Source organism: Electrophorus electricus, chromosome 8, assembly GCF_041902795.1.
Source record: "Electrophorus electricus isolate QZ-2024a chromosome 8, ASM4190279v1, whole genome shotgun sequence".
Classification (NCBI taxonomy): domain Eukaryota; kingdom Metazoa; phylum Chordata; class Actinopteri; order Gymnotiformes; family Gymnotidae; genus Electrophorus; species Electrophorus electricus.
This window is the reverse complement of record NC_137504.1, coordinates 33,114,817-33,130,000: the sequence shown is the minus strand read 5'-3', so window position 1 is coordinate 33,130,000 and position 15,184 is coordinate 33,114,817. Positions and strand designations below refer to the sequence as shown.

Below are 15,184 nucleotides of genomic sequence, written 5' to 3'. Positions count from 1 at the left end.
GCCATGGCTCAACACATGCCTTATGGAAGAAATGGCTACCACGCACACGCACACACACGCACACACGTTATAAATGCAATTCATTCCAAAAAACTCAGAACCAACAGGACTCCTACATAAAACATGGAGCAATGCCTTGTAGAGAAACTACAGCACTAGTCCACAGTTGCAGCTCTCTCATAACACAGGAATAATGCATTGATTGTTTTTTATAAATACTAAGGACAGCTCCCCCTGGTGGCAATAAGCGGAAAAGGTAATGATTCCAGCAGGCTGAGCTACACAGTGTTTGTGTTATGTAGTCAAACTGCCTCCACTGTAACAATTAGGCAGTAAAGCTCAAAATATAGTTATACTAGATAGGCATTAAAATATCTTTGCTGAACATCAGCATTACTCAACAGAGCTGGACATTCACATTTACGGCATTTAGCAGACGCTCTCGTCCAGAGCGACTTACAAAAGTGCTTTGTCATTTCCTCTTAGAGCACATCCTAGTACAGTACAGTAGGTTAGAGTCCAAGATACCAATGAACTAGAATACTGTAGAATACAGGGATCAATACTGATGACTAGAAGTGCAAAATAAACATATATAATAAACAATGATGCGTGTAATAAACAAGTACTAGAGTTAGTCATCAAAGGAGCATGGTTTTAAAATCCATAATTAACTGTCACACACACACACTCAGCTGAGAGAGAGAGAGCGCGATAATGTCTCAAAATGCAGGAGGAATTGAAGAATGTCAACCTATTAAAATAAATTATTCCTATTGTGTAGCACAGCTCACCTGAAAAGCAGTCATCTAAATAAATGGATCTACCTTTTCCTTTTTGTGACTAAACTGCAGCATTGAACATTTTTCCAGTGAATGTGGTGTTTGAAGCGTTTCGTGGCTTTGTGGAACACGTTGACGGCCCAGGGTGGCGTTTTAAAAGACATTTATTGGTGGCGCATACTATGGGGACCTTTGGCTGTGGACCCTCACAGTTATCTGCACCAACTGTCAGATCACCTAAAAGTTGTATTGTTCTGGGCGTGAGGGTTGAAATTTACAAAAGCAGACAGGTTTTGAAGGTAAGCAGACAACTTTTAAAACTTCTGCATAGTTGGCAATTTCAGACCTTTGTTCACAGTTTTGTAGTGGCTGGGTCTAGGGGTCATAGAAAAGTAAGGACTGAGCGTTGGTAAATGAGAACAGACTTAACATTATAAAAACAGTAAAAAAGGAGTCATAGGTCGAACATTGCCTGTGTACAAAAGTGAGAACAACTATAAAAATGTAAATTGTCTGAAAAAAAATCCATGTTATAAAAACTACTGCATGAAAAACTCATGCTATAACAATGAAAATAAGTGAAAAAACCTGGCTTGATTAAAACAACTGAGATGAGATACTGATGAGATACTGTGCAGAGAGAGAGACAGATAAAAAAACTTAAGTTGTGTAAAAAAGAAAAGGCGTGCAAAGAGAAATATTAAATGCAATTCATTTAAAGTGCTCATCTAAGTGTTTGTTATTTTGTTTGTCTAAAGTGAAGTTAATAGCATATTAGATCAATAATGGTTTTGAAGAACACATGAAAAACTTATGGATAATTTATTGATCAAACACAGGGACTTTTCTAATTTGAGAGAACATACAAGAACTCCACAGGGAGAGAACTTTGGCAGTCGTAAGAACTGGTGAACTTTGGCTATTGACCGAATGGCATCATTTAACAAACCGCTTTTCTCACCTGAGACTCAGGGAGCAAATAAAGGGGATTTTAAGAGCTATTGATTCCAGTGTTTAACCTGTAACCTTTGCAGTGGGGGACAGGCGAACCGTTGCCAACACCAGAAGATGGTAGGGAGCTCAGGGAGTTGGAAGCACACTCATCAATTGACAAAAGGGAAGTGATATGGGAAAGAAGACAAGCTACATCATTACTGGAAGACCGAAGTAATTCGGTGAGCCCTGGATATTGTTGGGAATAAGCAGAAAGCTGTGACGGTGTAGAAAATATTAAAGCTTTTTAAATTGGAATGAGATGGCTGGTTTAACCCTAGAAATTTGCAGATACACAGCTTCAGGAACACAGAGATTGGGAATAAGGGGATAAAGTTGAATGGCAAACCAGACTTTTATAGTGTATAAGGGTATTAATGTGTACAGACCTAGGGCTGTAATATAGCATTTTACAGACAATACAACGTAGTTTTAGAGATTGACGCTCTGAGTGATGTAAAAAGATATAAAATGCATTTCCAAAGCAAAATATTTATATGTTAGATATAAAATGGCACTTAGTATCTGACTTCCAAAGGGGGATGGCTACTAATTCAAGATCATTGAATAGAGAGGGAAATGATTTAAATGGTCCCCATTTAAGAAACGGCAAAGGCAGAGCATGGCTGTTGGACATTTACTGTCATGAAAACTCAAAAATAACAATATATTTGACATGATGAACATCTTTATTTTTAGCAGGCTGCTACCGCAGATGTGAAATGCTGAAGGCAAAGTAGCGAGGAAAGTGAGCTCCTTCAGACAGACCCACACGACTCCTCCCAACTGAGGAACAGGGATCTCCTTTCACACACACACACACACACACACACACACACCTTACAGAAGAGCCTGTCACACACACACCCAACTTACAGAAGAGCCTGTCACACCCCCCCCCCCACACACACCCCCAACTTACAGAAGAGCCTGTCACACACACACACCCACACCCCCAACTTACAGAAGAGCCTGTCACACACACACCCCTCCATCCAACTGGCAGAGAGGAACAGCAACAGCTAACAGATACTAGAAATTAGAAAATAGTCACTACTATTTTATTTCATCGTTTTATTGTTGTTTTATTCCATTCATCATTTCACTCCATTTTCTCAAACAAGATACATTATGGGAAATAAATCAGTAAAGCAGAAAAGCCAACACCCCCCTTAATATCATCACACAATAGGGACAAGAAGGAATTGAAAAGTGTTATGAAGAAATGGAACAAAATGACTAGCAAGAACAAAAAAGCAAAAGGTCAATGAGAGGATCCTTTGATGAAGAATTATGTCGAATAAGAGACATTAAAAAACAACAAAAAATTAGAATCAGAGTTCAATTAGTTGAACAACGGCATGAATTAAACAGTATGACAAGCTTTAAAAAAAACACGCAAGGAGAAAGAACTGGAATACAACCAGAAGAGTGAAGCAGGGGAGAAATGTGAACATCTTCAACTACAGAAAGAGATACCAGCACCATATGCCCCAAGACAGGAAGCCTCAAACCTATATCCAGTACTCACTCCAAGAGAATGGACTGAAGCAGAAGGACAGATGGAAGGGTAAGAGAAGATAAGGGCTACTGATGAACAGACTGGAGGCCTGCTGAGAGAAGGAATCCTAACAGCAGACTCAACAAGAAGTGGACCACCTTCCTTGATCAGGGTAGAGAATGGATATTCAGCCAGAAGTAAATGAAATCCGTTTATAGTTCCAAACTCAGGGCTTAACCCAAGCAGTCTGTCGACTATTTGAGAAGGTATGATGAGACAAAAAGTCTTCACCATCCCAGTTAAAGACTCCATACTAGGAAAATGAGTTAAGACATGAACTACAATCAGAATCAAGGCATGAGCCATACAAAGAAGAAAAAGGCCCATTTCACTGATGAACTGAGATAATAGAATCAGAAGAGCAGGCAAAAAGAAGACATGACCTTCTACAGAAAGAGTTGGGAGAAATGGAAGAGCAAGTGAAGAAGAGAAATAAAAATATGTTGAGAGTTGGATAAAGTGAAAGCTCATCATGAAGAACAAAGAGGACAAGTTCAAAAACAGCATGGAAGAACTCAACTTTTGTAACAGAGATGACCAAGAAGATTGCTGAAAAGGAAGAGGATGAGGACGAGGGGGAATGCAAAGACCTGTCAACATGCCACCAAATGGTGTTTACTTGCTGGTGGAAATCAACAAGTTCACCAATAACAGAAGGTCAGCAAGATCAAAGACCCCAGATATATTGCTGGACATGTGGCAAACCTGGACATATAGGCCGCACATGCCCCAATGAAGGATGCTACTGAAGGTGCCCAGAGGACCGGGGGGAGAAAATCGCCTGCAGTTGGTAACTTCATTCTCTCCAGTAGGTGAGCCCAAAGTGCAAGTTTCAATTATTGGTCAGCAAAAATCTCTGTTCTCTGGTGCTCACATTCAGTGATTGAACCAGAAGGCGCTCACCTGCCCCTCTCCAATGAGCAGAATCAGGTTTGTCTGGGAAAACAAACACTAAATTTACTGAGCAGCTAGGGCTGACCACTGGTACACCAAGTCTAACAGTGCCATTCCACACACGTCACTGAACACTACAAAGATGGCCAAACAAAAGACCTTCCAGGCCAGTGACTAGAAGTCTGACTAAATTTCCATTTGATTTTTAGAGTCTATGGTAACGGGTGGTAAGCAGTCATCCAGAATCCAACCTCTGTTGACAACACAGTAAGAGTGTGAGCCAAGTGCCGCCCGTATTGCGCCACTGACTACCAGAGCTGTGTTGAACTTAGAAACTGTTTAGGATCAATGACTGTGATTCTGTGGCATCGATTGCATCATCCAGGACTGTGTGGTATTAGAGGTACTATTTGTGTAATGTTCATGATTGCCTTGTTATTGTTTTCACCACCAACTGGTCACGGTTAAGTTGTAAAGATGAGCATACATGTGTGAATCACACAACTACAGAAGGATTAAGGTGCACTAACATATCACATTCAATTGATTCCATAGTACTTACAGGACTAGACAGAATAAAACAAAAGAAAACAAAACAAAAGCAAAAAAACCCCAAAAAACTAAAACTTACTTGAAGTTTTCAGGGAGCAGTTAGAGGTTAATGCACCATACACACTTATAATGTATGGCTGTCTCATGCCAGTTATACAGCCCAGATCATAACAACAGATAATTGTATTGTGTGCAGTAAAGGTAGGTCCCAGCCAATGATATGGCCTCTTCCCTTTATTTCCACTGACTGTATTGATTGTAAACTTTGTCCATGCTGGTGTTTAGTATACAAAGATAGCTCACAATTCGTTAAAATTATGAAAAATATGGCATCCTGTCAAAGGTTTATTGAAGAATAGAACACTATTCTGTCCTCAGAGCCATACCGCATCGCTGATGAAAATCAAACTGATGTGAAGGCAGCATGGGCCAATTCAACCGCATTTCCTGATTGTGAGGAGCCGTATATAAGACTGGTAGTGGGATGGACAAGTCTTTGCGTAAGGACGGTGTTAGTAGTTCCCTTTTCTGTGGTTTCTGTCCCTGTGGTTGCATTAAAAGGACACAATCATATTCATAAGCATGCTGTGGTATTGGGCAGCTTTGATGATAAAATATACACAGATGCCATTGGGGTTCCTAGGGGAGTACCAGATGAATTTAAGACTAGAAATCAGATTAAAGCAGATTTTGAGTCTTCCTTGTTTGGGTGGGTTAGCATTAATAAGAATGTTGACTGGATCAGCTATATTTATTATAAAATCAACAATGATTTATTAGTACACCCATGATGCTGTGGCTGAACAAATACAAGCCTCCTCATTAATGACTTGGCAAAACCACGTGGCTTTGTATGTGCTGTTGGCTGAAAGAGGTGGTGTGTTATGTTTGGTGAGTTATGTTGTACATTTATTCCAATACTGCCTCTGATGGTTCTATGACAAGAGCATTGTCCAAGTTAGTCATTATGCAATTAATTAGCTGTGAACTCTGGCGTTGATAACAGTATTACTGCATGGTTTGATTCAATGTTTGAAAATAGAAACGTATCACTATAAGCGCTACTTGCATTGAGTATGTTGTGTTATTCTGTGTATCCAGAGTCTAATTGTGAGAGTGGTTGATACCGATTTATCATCTCAGATGTTTCTTATCAAGGTATAGCGATGCCACCATATATGGTACACAAGTACATTGATACACCACACTCGCATCTGAATATCCAGTTCAGGTTGGCGGAGGTCTTAATACCCTCAATGAATTTGTGTAACTTTGACCTACTTTGTACTCTGAATTATGCTTATAATCAGAAATTTAGTATTATCCTTTGTTTTTATTTCAGTTATGATGATTTCCCTTATTTATTTGATATGTTTCATAAGTTTGCCTTGTTGTATATTGAATATGACAGACTGCTAATGTTTTGATTAAGGTGACTGGACAGACATATCATTAGTGGCTGGTGAATGGACCGGATGGTGTAGCCTAGACTGTCCATTTAACCAGGCCCATCACATAGGACATACACTGGTGTACTTATTGTAAATTAATTTGGTAGTCAGTCGAGGAAGGCATGTGACCGAGGACGGGTAAGATCCTGGGTGTAAACTGGGACAACCTAAGGCAGGCACTGTCAGGGTACTGGATGGAACTCCTTATGGGAGCCTAAGTCCACATATGTATGGCCGGAACAAACGATTCAGCTGAAGGCTAGTCCTTAGTGCCCTTCGTTTCGGAGGTATGGCCTACATGTTCAGGCAGAGCAGGGGAAAGTGAGGGATGAGCTTTATCAAGTGTTTACTTTGGTCATGTCTTTTTGTCTCAATTACTTTGTTCATTTATGTTCATGTATTTTTCAAGTGCTTATGTTATTCAGTTGAAACTATCCATATATTATGCATTTATAGAAAACACAGAAACTGCCTGAGAACTCTCTTGACTTGTTAAATGTTCAGACTGTAGCAAACTTAGCATTAGTAAATGGAATCGATGTAATTTTCAGTATTTATTTAAAGTATTCACGTGGTATTTCTCCTAACAACTGTACTGACACTAGTAATAAAAGAGAACATAAGAAGAATTGTAGGTATATAAATTGGTTCAGTTTAAATAGATAAATGGGTGCTCTGGCTGCTGTTCCAGGGAGCTGCTCTTTGGCCTGGTGGTCAGAGTTCACATTTACCTCCTGTCAGCCCTGAGGTCCACCAGGCTCAGGACCATATAGAAAAACAATCGTCAAGATTTGCCACCCTCCTCGCACCCTGTCTCATGTCTTCGTTTTGCTTTACTTCCTTGTTGTGGTCCGGTTCCTTGGTTTCGTTTTCTCTGCCACTCCTGACTTACGCTTGTGTCTTTAGCGCTCACTAGACCATGTATTTAATCCCTGTGTTTGTGCTGTCTTGTGGCTGGTCATTGTTACACAGGCCTCGTTGGTGATTCCTAGTCTGTGTGTTAATCGCAGCCTAGTTCATGTTTTCTCTTTCTGTTTTGTTATTCGCTAGTGTTAACTGCTCTTATCATTGCCTTTTTTTTTTTTTTTAAATAACTTGCTCCTTTTTCCATCGTGTGTTTAGTTCCTTAAAGTTAATCATGTATTCTTGGACTCTACATGTTGGATTTATGACCCTGGACTGTTAGTGATTATGGACTCTGGATGTGCCCAGAATAAGACTCGCCCTTCTTAGTGTATGCATCAGCCTCCTAACCACTCAACGTTTCAACAATCTTCTTTAGGATGAGGTCAAAAGAAGTCTTTTCATGGAATGTGGTGGTAATGGGTTCCAACTGGTGTGGAATAACAATTTGCATATATTTACTAATGTATGGTTTGGATGTAATGGTGGTGAATGCAAACACTAGGTGGGGTGTATAAAATAAAATGTATAAAAATGTGGGTTCTTTGTGTGGCTGTTTGGCTTGGTAGTTCCTCTCAGCACTAGGGTCTTGGGTTCGAGCCCCTATCTGGGTGGAGTTTCCATGTTCCCCCTGTGTCTGTGTAGGTTTCCTCCAGGGTCTCAAGTTCCCTCCCACAGTCCAAAAACATGGAGGTTAGGTTGATTGGATATTCTAAAACTGTCCTGTGTGAATCTGACCCGTGTGTATGCATGTCCAGGGATGGCTGGAGCTCTGTCCTGGTCTGAACTTCCTCCCCTTCCCCTGCACCTGGTGCAGGCCCCCAGGGGGTCATGGTTTCTGATCGATAGTACGCTGTAGGCGAACTGGCTGCCGCTTCTCATCGGTTTGTAAAAAAGTTGATATCTGTCTATAAAGCTCCCTTGAGTCTGAGAAGTACATATACCTAAAACTAATGCTAATAATTCTCCAGAGGCCTACGATAAAGGACAGGGCCGGCCATTTCCTTTACCCAAGTCTGCATCTTCATTTTCTATTTGAATGCTTAACTTTAAAACTAGCTGACTGGGGATTTAGGAACAACAGACACTCCAAAAGTGGCCATTGTGTTTGCCTGTAAAACAGTGCCTTTGCATTATTAAAAGAGTGAGAGATTTTAGGTGCAATTATATATTAATTATGCAATTGCACTCATCAGTTATAGTGATGCATAATATAATTGTTATAGCAACACGTGGAGAAGTTCCACCCCGGCATACTCTGAGCATGTAGGAGGCAGAGTGGTAGCTGCACATACCTGCATGTGAGGACAGAGAGCACATCTCCAACTGAGTATGGCTCGATACACACCGCACACGAATCCGCATCTGGTCCGGTCTCCTACAGCGCGCGCACACACACGCGCCTTTGTAATGTACGTTTTAGGACCATATACATTTGCTGAACACTAGTCACTGCAGCTGCTACTCGTTTTAAAAGACTTACACACACGTACCTTATCTCCTTGTTTAAGTGTGAGGACCTTAAGTTGACCAATAGCCTTCTTTGCTTCGGCTTTCAACTGTTTCTGGAGTGGAGACAAGAGCGGAAATGACAGTGATGATAATGACATGCCAGGGATGAAGAACAGTTCTGAGCTCAGCCCTGGATGAGCAGGAGCCGAGCCAGGACTGCAGAGATCCTCCGCTTTGCCAGCTGAGACTGGCTAGCACAACGGTTCACGCGGAAGCCTTTTTTGCTAGCAGAGTCAGTGCTTAATGAGTTTCTGCCGTCATACAAAATTCCCCCATTTTCCGTTCTGTGCACGCACACGCACACACACACACACACACACATCTCAGAACATTGAAAGTTAGCAATCAGAGCATTTAATGAAGCCCAAGATTACATCAGTGAGTCTCCCCCAACCTCATCCCTACCTCGAGTTCATCCTACACCCACGAGTGAGATGCTCATGTAATTGCATAATTCTTACTGACAAAAGGTCTGCATAGGTGCACATACCCACACAAACTTCTTTTGCTTAAAAGACACACACACACACACACACACACACACACACACACACACACACACACACACACACACACACATTTTCTCACAAACGTTTAAGATTCGAAAATTTACCTCACTGGTTGCCATTTGTGTTTGGTTGTTTAATACATGTTTAAAGGCTAAACAAGGGACATCCTCTATAGGAACCTACACAATGCGTGCGTGTGTGTGTGTGTGTGCTTGGCATGTTTGTCACCTACCACACGCAGGTCCTACACTGTAGCTGTGCCATCAAGTGATAAAAGGTCAGGGTTCACTAACAGCCTAATGTTAACGAATGAAAAGCTGCACATATCGCCACAGTGATGGTCCATGTCGCTGTGGCGACAGTAAGCAGGCTTGCCCAGTTTCAGAAGTCAAGGGTCAGAATAAACCGGTATATCCTGCCTAACTGGAAAATTCTGCTCACATTCAAACACACAAACAAACTCACACACTCAGACACACAGCTAATTCACTTTGAGATTTTAAAGCAGTAGTTTGAGTACTCCACCCCACCCCCCCAGGTATTCATCCAACATGTCTGAATATTTTAAAAGGGAAACTCGGCACTTAAACAACTTCACAACTCCTGTTACAAGACACACACACAGAGCTGGATTTCTACAGAGGCTAAAAAGCACTGGCAAATGTAGCATATTTTATTTTGTGTGTATGTGTTGTAACATTTATGGCATTTAGCAGATACATTCTCTGAGTAGATGAAGCACTTTTGTAAGTCGCTTTGGAGAAGGGTATCCTAGCCAGTATAGTAGGTTAGATTCCAAGATACCACTGAACTAGAATACTGCTGAAATACAGGAATGCTGATACCTAGAGGTGTAAAACATGTATTTCTGTGCTATGCATTTGTGTCTGTTTTCACATTCCAGTGCATGTGTGATAATATACTGAATAATCCAACAAACACAAGCACCCTTTTTCTGTGTGTGTGCATAAATGTGTGTGTGTGTACGCATGTATGTGTATATGAGTGTGCATGTCTAGGTGTGTTGAGAAAGCATGTCTGTGTATTCATATACACGTGTGTGTGTGTGTGTGTGTATATGAATACATGTGTGTGGGAGCATGTGGATGCGCGTGTTGACTACAAGGGTGTTTGTGTGTGTGGTTGAGAAGTTGTACATGTTTATATATGTGTGTGTGTGTGTGTATATACCTGTTTACGGTTTTGTACTCGGACACTATTGAGTCTCTGAGCGGAGTAGAAGATGAAGTAACCAACAGTTGCCGCGGTGATGATGAAGAAGGATATGGAGACGAAGAAGACAGAGTAGGGGCTGATCCACGGGCTATGCTGTTGTCCCACCTCTATCGCTATGGTTACAGCCACGTTCGACTGTAGCAATTCTACCAGCTCCATCCCATGGGTGTTCCCAATCATCACAGCGACGATGCTGGTGCCTGGAAAAGCACACAGAACAAGGCTGCTCGAAATGGGCATGCGCACACACACACACACGAGCACACACACGAGCCTGCATCTCAGGTGTTTAGAGGTGTTCTGTTTGTCCTGCAGTTAAAACTGGCAGACCATTACCACAGCTACACGGGACACATGGACAGCCAAGGACACTGGACAGCACAGCAGAGAGCCAAACATGTCAGATGAAGAACAACCCATATAAACACATATGCATGCATCCACACGCACGCATATCCTTACACACCCCTGTCATGACACAAACACACACTGTGTACTACACATTTACCACTTGTGGTCTACTAGGCTCCAGTCTCACGGCCTCTCTCGTCAAACAGTGCCGATGGCTGAAGTCCAAACGCTGGGCACTAGAAGTCTAAGTTGTGCTGTAGACATTTGACCGCACGGCCCAAACAAGCCCTCTTCACCCGATCATTCTTTGCCTGTACTGACAGCTCCACCCAGAAGCTCCATTTTGGGCCACTCATACCAGGCGTAGCGTCAGGCATAGCGAATGTTGGAATGGGATTTTGCAACGATGAAACAATTGTCATCCCACAATCATTTCCTTATAGCCCTAATCACTTCATCACTCATTTGCTACAGTGCACGTTGATATTCACAAGGGGACAGGAAGACATGAGACATGCCGACAGGAACACTGAGGTCAGCTGCTGCCCTGGCTGAGAGAAGCAAACAAGACTGTCAGGTTTGTACCTTAAGCAAGGGCAATGGAATGCTACATACCGACACTCCTGTTAGTGCATGTACACACACACACACACACACACACACACACAGAGAGAGAGAGAGAGCGCAAACAAAAGCAATGGTATGATGTACCCCCCTCCGCAGGCGTGTAGGATTACCAGCAGTACAATCATATAACTCTGCCCTCCGCTCAAGCCGAGGTCACAGAGCGTCATTCACCTTTAAATAATTAAATAAAAACTGAAGGCTGGCTGCTCAAGGGCCGGATTACACCCTCCATGAACAAGGCTGGCTGCCTCAGGCTTTTCTCATACTGAACACATGTACACACATGTACATACACAAAAGACCGACACAGTAAGCCTTTAAAAGCAGTCCTGCAAGACAAAACTAGTGACTCTGGTGAACAATAATAATAATAATAATATCATCATCATCATCATCATCAACAACTACTCTATTAGGGAAAGTCTCATGTCATGGCCACAGAGTAATACTCACAGCACGAGGTGAAGTGCAGCCTAACTTACAACCAACTAGCAAAGGAATTAATGAACTTTATTCACTCAGTCACCAAACTCAGTGTGTTTTCAATTTGAGTTTGGACCTTTGCAGACAAAAGCCCCAGCACAGAGTGGGCAGCTCCAAGTTGAGTTGCTGGTGATGAAGCCCCTCACATGCCTTCATGTGACCATGTGAGTAGCGAATGATTCGTGAGCATGAGGAACATTGAAAAGTTCGTTCAGTGTGTCAGAGAGCACACAGTGGAAATGCCCTTCATCTCTCATGGCATCTCTAGAAACAGACTGTGTTGTCCTAAAGAGAACAGTGTGATAACCCATTGAGATTATTCACCATGAGTTTAGGGATATCCTCCTTGCTGAATGCTAACTGACAGGATACTAGTTTACTGAAATAAAATATTAAATGAACTTTTTTAAAAATATAAAAACGATTATTTCACATTTCCCCCCGATTTCTGATTGTGCCATTATGATATTCTGGATTCTTTACCAAGCCTATTTTTGTACAGAAACATTGTACAAAATTATATTATTTTGCACAACAACTATGCAGTACAATATTATATAATTATACACACACAAACACACATTCATGAGCCATAAAAGGAGCACACTAAGAACAATCATATGCCAAAAATGGTACTGAACATACACCAGACAAGATACTAGAGTGGAACCAAGCCAAGGGGGAATGGCGTTACATGCAAAACAGATCACAAGTGTAAGCAATTAACAGTGAGTTTATGTTAGCTACATAAACAATGGACTGGCTGGACAGATCTAGATGAGTTAATATTTTAAAAAAAAATTCCCTCCTGTCCAAGCCTTTCAGTGGGTGTTCATAACCTACCACTCAGACCTGGCAGATTGAGGCTGTGCGCATATACACACACTAGGGTCATATAGCGCTCTCCCCCCCCCCCCCCTTCACATGTAATATATAAAATTATTTTTATGAGCCTCCCTATCAAGCTCTTTCACAATCTGAGCCCAATGAATCCTGGCATTGTCATCATCTTGGAATATTCCCGTGCCATCAGGAAAGAAAAAAAATCCATTGATGGAATAACCTGGTTGTTCAGTATATTCAGGTAGTCCGCTGACCTCATTCTTTGGGCACATAACATTGCTGAACCTGACCAACTGCAGCAACCCCAGATCATAGCACTGCCCCCACAGGCTTGTACGGTAGCCACTAGACATGATGGGTGCATCACTTCAGCTGCCTCTCTACTTACCCTGATGCACCCATCACTCTGGAACAGGGTAAATCTGGACTCATTGGACCACGTGACCTTCTTCCATTGCTCCAGAGTCCAATCTTTATGCTCCCTAGCAAATTGAAGCCATTCTTGCTGGATAGCCTCACTCACAAGTGGTTTTCTTAAGGCTACACAGCTGTTTAGTCCCAATACCTTGAGTTCCTTTCGCATTGTGCATGTGGAAATACTCTTACTTTCACTATTAAATATATCCCCGAGTTCTGTTTTTCTACGATTTGATTTCACCACATGTTTAAGTGATTGCTCATCAAGCTCATTCAAGATTTTTTTCTGACCACATTCCTTCCTCGAAGATGATGTTTCCCCACTCTCCTTCCATGTTTTAATAATGCATTGGACAGTTCTTAACCCAATTTTAGTTGTTTCAGCAATCTCTTTAGATGTTTTCTCTGTTTAATGCATACCAATAACTTGACCCTTCTGAAACAGATTAACATCTTTTCCACGACTACAGGATGTGTCTCTCGACATAGTTGTTTAACAAATGAGAAGCTACTCACTGCATCAGTTAGGGTTAAATAACTTGTTGCCAGCTGAAACAATCACCCATGCAGTAATTATCCAATGGGAGGCTCTTACCCATTTGCTTAGTGAAATCCAAGTGGTGACCTTTTTTTTTGGCCAGGCAGTGTGTGTGTGTGTGTGTGTGTGTGTGTGTGTGTGTGTGTGTGTGTGTGTGTGTATATAGATATAAATAAAAATACATAAATATACACACATATACATCCAAATTTATATATATATATATATATATATATATATATATATATATATATATATATATATATATTAATATTACACACACACACATACATATATACACACATATATACACACATATATACACACACACACGGATTATTATATACATATATGAAGAGCTGTGATGTGTCTGAATATCACTTCATCATTGTGCGGCTTTTTGGGTTCACATGCCGTGAAATTTGCATAACACTTCAAAGAAAAGCAACTGAAAATACCTGCCATTTTAACCTGTCTGCATTTATGGCATTAGCAAAGCAAGCCAATTATTTGGAGATTTTGTAGTCATGTTCTATATTTTTTGGCTATTATTATTTTCTTATTTAAGGTTTTTGATCATTTGTTCACCTACTGCTGGTCCCATTAAACTGGCCGGGCGTGGGTTGGGAGTCTTGTGTAAGTCTATGCCGTTTGTAAAGAACGTTAGTTCTAGACTACAGTTCAATCCTGATGTAAGGCCTACGAGGAAAAGTCGATATTCTACATAATAACGTGGTATAATTTCCACCCTAAACGTTAAACTGACAATAATCAGCAGACTATCACACAAGGACGTTTAGAGACCCAGACTTATCAAACAAATAGCAACCATGTCGAAATCGATCGATCGATCTCTCTCTCTTACACACGCACACACAATAACTACGCAAGTTGCCCCTTCTGGATAAAACTACGTACCTGGATGAGACATCTGAATGACACGATTGTCGGTCCCAAAGTCGTTGAAGATTACAGCGGCAATGGCTCCTTGACTGGCCGCAACGTTAATTTTCTCGGTGAAAGTGCAGCCCTGTCCGCGCTGGATTAACGCGATCCAGCCTTTAGAGTCCTTTGGTCGGTCGTAATGAGCGTCGCTATCGCAGCCGTAGATCGGAGCAGGCAAATAGACATTTCCGACTACGGGAACCTTTGGGGATTCCTGTCCGTACAGGCCAATTTCCTCCTGCCGCCAGACTGTCTGGTTAGTTTCAGGCGCGACGAAAGAGACGTTCAGGTACGCCGTACAAAAGTACGTGGCCTGCGTCAGCTGGACACTGGACTGAAGGTAAGACGCGACGACCAGCCACGAAAACAAACGCGGACCACCGATCGGCCCCATGGTCCTGCTCATTCCCTGGCGCAGCGTCCACTTAAAACCCCACACAAAACTGGAGAGAAGTGACGTTCAGCAACCCGTTTTGCGCTCGGTCGGCTCGGCACGGCCGGACACCTGCGCACTACCTTCGGCTCGGCGTGGACAGGTGCGCCACACTTCAGCCGAAAGACACGCCCAGCGGCGCGCGCGGGGGGGC

General features: G+C 42.0%; 1 protein-coding gene across 2 annotated transcripts in view; it reads right to left on the bottom strand.

The window, feature by feature from the left end:
- The window catches only part of rnf128a (ring finger protein 128a), a 17,035-nt gene extending 1,891 nt beyond the window's left edge, over positions 1–15,144 (bottom strand). For both annotated transcript variants that reach the window (XM_027033079.3, XM_027033080.3), the window contains exons 1-5: positions 14,571–15,144; positions 10,349–10,593; positions 8,630–8,701; positions 8,432–8,514; positions 1–35 (exon numbers count right to left, since the gene is read on the bottom strand). The exon at positions 1–35 is cut by the window's left edge and continues 62 nt beyond it. In XM_027033079.3, coding sequence (XP_026888880.2) covers positions 1–35; positions 8,432–8,514; positions 8,630–8,701; positions 10,349–10,593; positions 14,571–15,003 — 868 coding nt within the window. In that variant the 5' untranslated portion in view covers positions 15,004–15,144. The remainder of the gene's footprint in view (positions 36–8,431; positions 8,515–8,629; positions 8,702–10,348; positions 10,594–14,570) is intronic.
- Between the last annotated feature and the right edge of the window lie 40 nt (positions 15,145–15,184).